We start from the raw sequence: 10,153 nt of genomic DNA on the forward strand, positions 1-10,153 counted from the left end.
ATTTGCTGTTGCGATACTAAACTTTCACGAGGACCTATTACCTCCCTAGACTATTTAATACCGTATTTTTTACCCCCTGAACTATTTAATAGTGTATTTTAAAGGTATATATGTGCCCACGTGGACACATTACTATTTATAATTTTGCATTATTTTTTATGTCCACGTGGACAAATATATATGTTTAAAATACGGTATTAAATAATCTAGGGAGGTAAAAGGTCCTCATGAAAGTTTAGTATCGCAACAGCAAATTCGACTAAAGTTGAGGTATTTTTCAGACCCTTATCCCTTTAAAATACTTAGATTTTAATATTTTTAAAAAGACTCCATCGTGTGTATGTGGAGTAATTAATTTAGCTATGTATTTAAATATAGTTAGTTAGCATTTTTTTTGTAACTGTTATGATTTTATCTTATTCATTTTTTGTTTAAATTAAAAAGTATCCCTATCTTCTAAAATATTTTTAGTTTTTAGTTTCATATTTAAAATTTATTTTGTTAATTAAATATAAATTATGTGTTAAAAGACTCCATTAGTTATTTTAGCCACATATAATATTTTATTTTTCCTTTTCTAATTTATCTTTTTTTTTTTTATAGAATTAAAAAGTAATCTTATCCTTCAAAAATATCTTCCAATTTTAAATATTTTTTATTTTTAATTTCACAAATTTAAATTGAAATTTTGAATTCAATATTTTCAAATATTTATGGTAAATCTCAGATGAAAAAAGAGCACTTATCTTTTTCTATTTTTTTAAAATATTATCTATAAAATATTTATTATTTTTAATGTTACCTTTAAAATATTTTTACTATTTTAAAAATTAAAAATATTTATGTGTTGTTTACGGTAAAGTTTATTATTCAAATCATGTGTATTGTAATTTGTTGAAATCTTTGGAAAAGTATGTGTAGTGGCAAGTATGTATGACAATAAGAGATCTTCCTTTGTTATAATTCTTTATGTCATTAACTGTGATATTCACACAATATTGAGCAAAAACTATCCATTTGTTATAGGGCCTTACAAATGGAGAGATTTATATAATCATTGATACAATCAAATATCATATTAGGTGCATGAAAGTGAAATGGAACATATCACTTTCATTGTCATAATAAATATAAATTACCATTAAAATATTTTTTAATCAATGTCGGTGTTTTAAATAGTTTTATTAGTTAGATATAAATTTTGTTTTAAAAGACTTCATCATGAGTGGAATATTTATTATAGCCACATATTTATAATTAGTTAGTTAATATTTTATTATTCCTTTTCTGATTTTATATTCTTCTTCCTTTTTTTTTTTGTTTAAAATTAAAAAGTGTTTTTTTATCTTTTAAATAGATATATTCTTTCATATTTTAAATTAATATTTTAATTCAATATAATAATGATTCAATTTTATGATAAATCTCAGATAAAAAAAAACTTACCTATAAATCCCTTATTGTGGATTCATTTTAATATTCATAAAATATAAAAATAAAAATAAAATATAATAATGATTCAATTTCTATCTCCCGAATATCAACGATAATTCATAAGCCATAAATTTTGCTTAAATGAATTATTTTATTGCAAATTGCAATGGTAATGACATAAATCAGACATTCAATAAAAAAATAAATGACAGATATTTCCTCCTTTGTAAATCATCTGCAATGAAATGAGGAAAAATACGAAAGAAAGTTAATAAGCCATAAATTATGCTTAAAATGAATTAATTTAATCAATTTGGTTCAATTTTTGATTCAGATAAAATATATCTAAGATCTCCATATACAACACATTTTCTTGATAAAAAAAGAAAACAAAAAAGAAATAAATACTTTAAAAACTGGTTAATATTGTCAATCTTACACTCTTGGCTTGGCAATAAGTAAAATGGAAGTTGATCTTTGAAGATTAGGTTGAACTAAAGTTTCATCATAATGGCCTGAAATGCAGAAATTGGCATGATCATCCAGCTCCCAACAAACAATAAGGCTTTGGATTTTATTTTGAATGTGATTTTTGTTTTACACATTTTTGATGAATTGGTTTAAAAAGGTGTGGATGATGTAGTTTAAGTAGTACTTTTTTTTGGGTAAAGGGACGGATTTACCCCCAAACTTTAATAAATGGTATGTATATGCCCTCCGTTATACTTTGCGTCCACATAAGCCCCTGCCGTCCAATTATAGGTACACATATACCCCTCTCACTAACGGACCCCTAATTTCTTACACGTGTCTTAATCCTATTGAACTACCCGTTTGACCTTTTTATTTAACCCATAACCCAACTATCCGCCCCATAACCAATACCCACCTAATTTCCTCTAAAAGGAATCCTAATTAAAACATCCAAATTAACACACCAAAATCCGTCCCTTTTCCCTAGTCGGAATCTTCTTTATCAAGCATTGGATATCACATTACCAAAGATTGAGTCTTTAATTCAAGAAATCAAACCCCATTTCATTTTCTATGATTTTGCTTATTGGGTTCAAGAAACCAGTTGTGTTAGTCGGGCCAGTATTGCCTGAACCAATAGAGACTTCAAATACAGAGGAAAATTGGTCAAAATGGCTCGAAAAATTCCAAGAAAAGACGGTTATTTTGTGTGCATTTGGTAGAGAATGTAATCTCAAGAAAGATCAATTTCAAGAACTGGTTTTGGGACTTGAACTTACTGGTTATCCGTTTTTCGCTACTTTAAAACCGCCTACTGAAGCTGAGACAATCGAAGAGGCATTACCGGAAAGTTTCAAAGAGAGAACACAAGGGAAAGGCATTGTTCATTCAGGATGGGCAGAGCAACAATTGATGTTATCTCATCCTTCTGTTGGATGTTTTGTCACTCATTGTGGTGGGAACTGGTTATCGGAGGCCATGATTAAGGAGTGTCAATTGGTTTTAGTACCAAATTTTGGTGATCAATTCATAAATTCAAGCTTGTTTGGTGGAGACTTGAAAGTTGGAGTGGAAAAGGGATGAATTTTGGTGTTAATTTGGGTGTTTTAATTAGGATTCCTTTTAGAGGAAATTGGGTGGGTATTGGTTATGGGGCGGATAGTTGGGTTATGGGTTAAAAAAAGGGTCAAACGGGTAGTTCAATAGGATTAAGACACGTGTAAGAAATTAGGGGTCCGTTAGTGAGAGGGGTATATGTGTACCTATAATTGGACGGTAGGGGCTTATGTGGACGCAAAGTATAACGGAGGGCATATACGTACCATTTATTAAAGTTCGGGGGTAAATCCGTCCCTTTTCCCTTTTTTTTTTAAAGAAGTGGGTTAAGAAGTTTAGACGTTTTTTAAGGGATAAGATTAGTTAATATTTGAAATTCAAATTTAAAATTGATTATTTAATGGATGTGGGTTCTTTTCATTTTTAAATTTTTTTTTGGGTATTTGGGAAGTTTTTTTCTTTTATATTATTAACTAAAGTGTGTTATATGGATATAATTTAATATATTTTAAAAAATGAAATAAAAAAAAAACAACCCCATTTAACGTAATCAGATCCACAGTTTTAACTTATTTTTATAATTTTTTTTGATAATCAGTTTTTAAGTTTTTATTTTTTGATTATTAATTAAAAATAAATTTATAAAAAAATAAAAAAGAAACTACCCCATTAAAAAAAAAAAAAAAACCACTCATTTCACGTACGAATATCCACTAATTTTTAACCTTTTTTTTTTTAATAATCAGTTTTTTTAAATAAAAATTTAGTTGGTTACTTCTTTTTTTTTGTTAATTTTAAATACAAATTAAAAAAAAAAAATTTGCCGAATTTTTGTGATACTGACACGTGACACGTGACACTTTTTTCTTCTCCTATTATATATAGATAGATTTCAAGAATAAAACTTTTTGTCAGTCACATAGAAATATTGAAGGGATCCCAATTGAATGTGGTGAGGAATCAACCAAACAAATCCACATGCAAAACAGCACTCAACCAAACAAAAAAGACATAAAATATTACTACTACCTAAGTCATGATTCTTCGAAGTGTCATCTCTTCAAACCAACCTTATACTCGTATACTTCTATCCCATTTTCCCATCCTCTCTATGGCTCAAAATTCCTCCAAAAACGTCGCCGTTATCGGTGCGGGCTCCGCGGGCCTCGTTACGGCCCGAGAACTCAAACGAGAAGGTCACAGCGTAGTTGTATTCGAACAAGAAAATCAATTAGGAGGCACATGGGTCTACACACCCGCTACAGAATCCGATCCGGTTGGTATCGACCCGAATCGGGAGATTGTTCATTCAAGTCTTTATTCATCTCTTCGTGTTAATCTTCCCCGGGAAGTAATGGGTTTTTGGGATTACCCGTTTGTGGCCAAGAAAAAGCCCGGTAGAGACCCGAGAAGGTATCCGGGTCATGGGGAGGTGTTGAATTATTTGAATGATTTTGCTGTTGATTTTGGGATTATTGGGGTTGTGAGGTTTGGGATGGAAGTGGGGTTTGTGGGAAAGATGGAGAATGGGAAATGGAAGGTTAGTTGTAGAAAGAGAGAAAATGATGTTATGTTTGCTAATGAGGAGTATGATGCTGTTGTAATATGTAATGGACATTATACTGAACCAAGAATTGCTGATATTCCTGGTAATTTATTGAAAAATTTGATCTTTAATTCTTTTACTTTGAATAAAGTACTATATCTCCTTTAGTCACTGTCAAGTTTTTGGGAATTATACATTCTTTGGTGAAATAAGTTAAATGCTGATGAACTTTTTTATACTCATTACCAAGTTTGGTGTGTAGATATCAAGTATTTAGTAATCCAATTGTACCTTTTTTTAGCTTTTGTGCACTGCGACTAATCATGTGAGCAACACGTATATGATAACTTTGTCCACCAAGGCTAGGACAAATGGAAGAATGATTTTAAGTTGAGACCTCATGACTCTCAGCCATTTCATTGACCACTAGATCAGACCCTTGGGTGCATCCAATTGTACTTTGATTTTAGTTCTTCATACTTGAATAGAATATTATCTCCAGTAGTCATGTTTCACTTTGTGGTAATTATAGATTCGTTTTGTTGAGGGAATAAGTCTAAAGTGCTGATGAAATCTTTGTTTTTGTAATAAAGTTTGGTATGAAGATTTCAAGTATTTGTACATTGAGCTAATAGTTCCATCCTACTTACTGATATATAAGTTGTAGGCTTGTAGCCTGTGGGCGAGCAAAGTTGATCTTTTTATGACAAAGATCAACTTTCTCCTTTTCTCTTTCCGTTGTTATGGCAGTGTCCATGACAAAGAATGAATATTCTGGGGATAAAAGATTAGTCTTTTTTCGTTGAAAAGATTCCAGCCTTCTTTAGGGCTTAGACATAATTTTGTTTCTCTCATGTGGCACACATAGGATAAGTATTTTTTTTCCTGTTATGGTTTTATATGTTGTGAGCAGTTCAAAATTTTGATTTATTATTTGAATTGGCACCTTTTTTCCATTTTTCGTCTTGTTCAGAATGACCCTATAACATAGCAGTGAAGTATTTTGAAATTCAAGAATAGTGTTAAGTCAACTTGATAGTGTGGTTGAAGTTTTCTTTCTTTTTCCATTTTAACATCATTTTGTGTCATTACTATATTATTAGCTCTGAGATTATCTGTGAGTTGCCACAACGATTGACATACTATGTCAATATGCAGTTTTTGAAGTTTCTAACTGGAGGCCTCTAGCCTTTCAGGAATTGAAGTTTGGCCTGGAAAGCAAATTCACAGCCACAACTACCGTGTTCCTGACCCTTTTCGAGACCAAGTATGTGGCAGGTTCATTGTTTCTTTAAGATGTTGATGTTTCTGAACTAATACTGTTTTCACGTGACTGAAATGCTTGCAGTTATTTCAATTATGAATTTGCTCTACTTATTGGAAGTGATCTTTTAGTTACTTACTAAAAGTGTTTTATGATATTCTATACATGAAGTTTCAGGCTATACATAATAGATTATTGAATGGAACGTCCTTGAACAATTCTATTATTCAAGTTTTACTTTTGCATGAAGCACTGGATATATGAGGGATGACGCCACAAACACAGAAAACTTTTAAATTTTAAATCTACCTTTTCTTCATAAATGAGTATTGATAGTTAGTAGAAGTTATAGTAGTCCTTCTTCCTAAAAAGCTGTTTAGAAATGATAAGAGTATACAGAAAATGAAATACGTGTATGCTTATATGAGCCTAGATGTGACTTGTGAAAAATGCTCCCTGGTTATATCAGCTTCTAATCTTTGATAAATATATCTCAAGAAATAGTATCATCTTTTTGCCTGATCCCTTGGCATACTACCCTTTGTACCATATTCAGAGTAAATGACAAATGGTTTGCCAGGTTGTTGTGCTGATAGGTGGTGCTGCAAGTGCTACTGATATCTCCAGGGAAATTGCTGAAGTTGCTAAAGAGGTCCACATTTCTTCTAGATCAGCTACTAGTGGAGTTCCGATGAAGCTGCCTGGTTATGATAATATTTGGCTCCATAATATGGTAAAGTGGTTAATAACTTGTATATTCATGTGGAGGTTTGTCAACGCTTGATGCTGAATCTGTACTTCGCATCCCCTGGATGCTATTTAATGAAATCCTCTTAGGTCATAAAAAGAAAATAAAAAAACACTTGATGCTGAATCATCAGTTGATTAGGAGAAAATTTATACCAGCTAAATGATGCAGATTGAAGCTGTTGGCAGTGATGGTGGCGTGAATTTTCAAGATGGGTCCAAAATCCTTGCTGACATCATCCTACACTGTACAGGGTGAGTGATTAGTCTTATTGAAACTTCCCTTTTCGCCCAAGGTTAAAAAAAAACGAAAGAAAGGGGACATTGATGGCCTATTCTTTTTCTTTTTGAGGAAAATGAAGGGTAATGCATGCCTGTTTTTCTGAGGGTCATAATGATATGAAATGGCGAGGTGAACTGACCTTATAAAATAGCAAAAGAATGATGAGGTCAACAGATAGTTAAGTAGGAACTGGCATGATAAGGATAGATAATGGATCCAAAGGCAAGAAACAGTAAATAAAGTAGTTGATCTGCTCTTGAGTAGACAGTCTCAAAATGAACCTCCCATATTATACGTTTAATTTCATAATTGTAAGCGTAAAAGGATATTCTAATCTATAGGTTAGAAACAGTAAATTAAGTAGTTAATCTTCTTGAGTACGCCAATCTCAAAATAAACCCTGTACCCTTTAATCTAGATAAGGATATCCCATTGGATTATTTTATCTTACCTTCTATAAGGGATAACGTATCCCACCATTTATACTAAAATGGTGGGTCAAAATAATCCTGGGACTAAATAATACCCATCACCAAACGCAAGATAAAATAACCACATGGGATATATCGGGATTATTATCCTTATCCCACCAACCAAATGACCCCTAACTATAACCCTAAAGGAATGTCTATTAATATTTTCTTATCCCACCATCCAAAGGACCCCTAACTGTAAGCTTAATAGAATGTCTATTAATATTTTCATAGCCTATTCTCAAAAAAAAATATTTTCATAGCCTATAAGTACGTCAGAAATCCAGTTGTAGTCTATTTTGGTCTGACAGTTTTGTGAACACAGATTTGATTGGATATTGTGAGTTTAGCCAAAGGAGTGTAAAATTTTCTGTTTCTGGATACAGAAAAGGAGGTTATCTTATTTATGTGAGTTTGATAGTACAGACCTCCTAATTCATAGTGAGATATCTCTAACCTTTACGTTTGTAATCGAAAATAATTGCTAGTAATCTTACAAGATAATCTAATTGATGGGAGAATGAAGTATCATGAATGTTGCTAATATTTGTTTCCCAGGTACAAATATCATTTTCCTTTCCTTGAAACTAATGGGATAGTGACTGTGGATGACAACCGTGTTGGTCCACTTTACAAGCACGTTTTCCCACCAACCTTTGCACCAAGCCTTTCATTTGTTGGGCTGCCTTGGAAGGTAAAGTTTAGAGGGTTTATGGATTTACATTTTAAATGGCGGACTTGAACGAAATATTTGTCTGTGGTTGGCACCAGGTTATACCATTCTTCTTGTGTGAATTGCAAAGCAAGTGGATCGCTGGTGTTTTATCTGGTCGCATTTCTCTCCCATCAAAGGAAGATATGAATGCTGATATTGAAGCTTTCTACTCATCCATGGCAGCCTCTTGCATTCCAAAACGGTACACTCACAATATGGATGACTCTCAGGTATAACATCTGCCAAAAAACATTGTCGAATGGTTGAAGGTTTCTGTTTTGTTTTATGGGTCGTCTCTTTTGCTCTTTTCTTTTTTGGGGGGCTTCTCTGGGGGTAAAATGTGGTAGAAACAAAGGAACACTTCATGCCTACCCGTAACATAAAGAAGTTCTCGGTTACACCATCTTAGTTAAGTTGGAAAAGAAGAAAAAGGAATTGAAACTGAAGAAGTAGAGTGTAGTAAGCTTGTATCATTAATCCATGTAGACTGCTCATGTGAACGCATTCAAGTTCGGCCTTTACAGTTTACAGTTTACATCTTTACAGTTTGACTACGATGATTGGTTGGCTGCTGAGTGTGGATCTCCTCCCTCTGAAGAATGGAGAAAGCAAATGTACTTTATCTCAAGAAAGAACAAAAAGACTCTGCCCGAGACATATCGTGACGAGTGGGACGATGATGATTTGATCATTCAAGCTCATGAAGACTTCGTAAAATATATTCCTGAACTATCTCAAGAACAGAAGCTCTCAAGATGATTAATTTTGTTGTTACATGAAAAAATAGGAATAGCTGAATAAATCGAAAAGTATAGTAAAAACTGGAAATTCCTATTTAGTTTAAGCTGGTCATAAAAAAATAAAATTGGTAGCATTGTTCAGGTCAGCTTGGTTTTTGGGGAAATAAACTGAAACTTCCTAATGTTTAATATTATAATTGAAATACATCGACATATAATCTCCCTTGTTGCAACTTGCAATTCTTTGATTTTTAAGTTTATTCTTCTTTCTGATTTAAGTAGAAAATTGTGGATTAATCCACTGCGAGCAATAATTCAGAACTAAAATGAGAATGGGTCAAGTTCTTACTACTTTACTTTGCTTGTTCAGTGTTCGCACTAAATCGAAAGTAAGACTATACATCACTTAAACATAGTATATATTCGTGGTAAAAGTTTATATAAAATGTCATCACTTACTATATTCATCCGTTAAATATTTCCATATAGAAAATTCAATTTTTTATGCCTTTAGTTTTCTGTCACACGTGATGCACTTGACAAGGATATACATACACATACATATTAGGGAGAATATAATACTAGGTAAATCAGTCAAAAGTCTTTGCCTTCAAATTAAATATTGCAAAATCAAACTAATTAACCAAAATTTGGGACGTATAACCCTGAAGCTGATTGGCAGGCTTGAAATACAAAATTGTAGACAACGTACCATATGGTAAATATTTTATTATTATTATTATTATTATATATAAGTGGCTTGTTACTGGGAGCAACATGCATAGAGCTTTGAATATCACTACAACTGACAAAGAATTATAATGGAGAATGACGTTTTTATCTTATTTTATCTGTGATCTTTCTCTACATTGTCAATTTGTCATAGTAATGGCCTATTGACTTTTCATATTGTTAACTTATTCACGTTGAGTGCTTGACAGCACTAACTTTTCCAAAATTTTAATTGAGTCTATCTAATATAAACACTTCATCTACATCGATCACTAGACGACAAACTGTAGGAGAGCCATGCAATTTCTTAATTTTATTATTGTGCCTTTAAGGATTACTGGTCCAAGAACCAACTAAACCTAACGAAAGATACCAAAGTCAAGTTCGCAACTACTCATAATCACGTGTGACTTTAATATTCCCATGTTATTTTCATGGTGGGGGATGTCCCTGCCCCCTATATATCAATGGTTGGTGGGATGGAGGTATTTTGGTTTCCCATTATGTATTTGGTATTCGTATTGAGGCCCGATTAATTTGAAATTGTCTTGCGTAAAATCTCATTCAGAAGGAAGTAATCTCTATTAAGGATTTTTTTATACTCAAGATATCAAATCCAAAAATTGTAATTAAGAAAAGAGCAATTTCATCCGCTGCATCACATTTTTGATGTTAGGATGGATGTCCCT

The 10,153-nt window shown here is 32.3% G+C and overlaps 2 protein-coding genes across 3 annotated transcripts; both read left to right on the forward strand.

Annotated features, from left to right (window-relative positions):
* Positions 1-2,481: 2,481 nt before the first annotated feature.
* LOC107058863 (anthocyanidin 3-O-glucoside 2''-O-glucosyltransferase-like) lies at positions 2,482-2,991 on the forward strand. The gene has a single exon (XM_015305059.1). The coding sequence runs from the start codon at positions 2,482-2,484 to the stop codon at positions 2,989-2,991; it is 510 nt and encodes a 169-aa protein (XP_015160545.1).
* A 911-nt stretch (positions 2,992-3,902) lies between these two features.
* Positions 3,903-8,965, forward strand: LOC102596979 (flavin-containing monooxygenase FMO GS-OX-like 4). 2 transcript variants are annotated; one of them, XM_006366685.2, is made up of 7 exons: positions 3,903-4,613; positions 5,707-5,777; positions 6,355-6,507; positions 6,694-6,776; positions 7,836-7,971; positions 8,049-8,222; positions 8,532-8,615. In XM_006366685.2, the coding sequence occupies exons 1-7, from the start codon at positions 4,001-4,003 to the stop codon at positions 8,541-8,543; spliced, it is 1,242 nt and encodes a 413-aa protein (XP_006366747.1). In that variant the 5' UTR covers positions 3,903-4,000; the 3' UTR covers positions 8,544-8,615. The 2 variants fall into 2 exon arrangements, with proteins under 2 accessions (XP_006366747.1, XP_006366746.1); XM_006366684.2 differs by having other exon boundaries at positions 3,906-4,613; positions 8,539-8,965.
* Positions 8,966-10,153: the final 1,188 nt, after the last annotated feature.

The sequence above is a fragment of the Solanum tuberosum genome, unplaced genomic scaffold, assembly GCF_000226075.1.
Source record: "Solanum tuberosum cultivar DM 1-3 516 R44 unplaced genomic scaffold, SolTub_3.0 scf00676, whole genome shotgun sequence".
Taxonomy (NCBI): Eukaryota; Viridiplantae; Streptophyta; class Magnoliopsida; order Solanales; family Solanaceae; genus Solanum; species Solanum tuberosum.

Bases quoted from the DNA above. Each gene is read 5' to 3' on its own strand.
- LOC107058863 (XM_015305059.1), top strand. From the start codon at position 2,482: ATGATTTTGCTTATTGGGTTCAAGAAACCAGTTGTGTTAGTCGGGCCA.
- LOC102596979 (XM_006366684.2), top strand. From the start codon at position 4,001: ATGATTCTTCGAAGTGTCATCTCTTCAAACCAACCTTATACTCGTATA. The intron at 4,614-5,706 runs GTAATTTATTGA...CTAGCCTTTCAG, and splicing joins AAGAATTGCTGATATTCCTG to GAATTGAAGTTTGGCCTGGA. The intron at 5,778-6,354 runs GTATGTGGCAGG...ATGGTTTGCCAG, and splicing joins CTGACCCTTTTCGAGACCAA to GTTGTTGTGCTGATAGGTGG.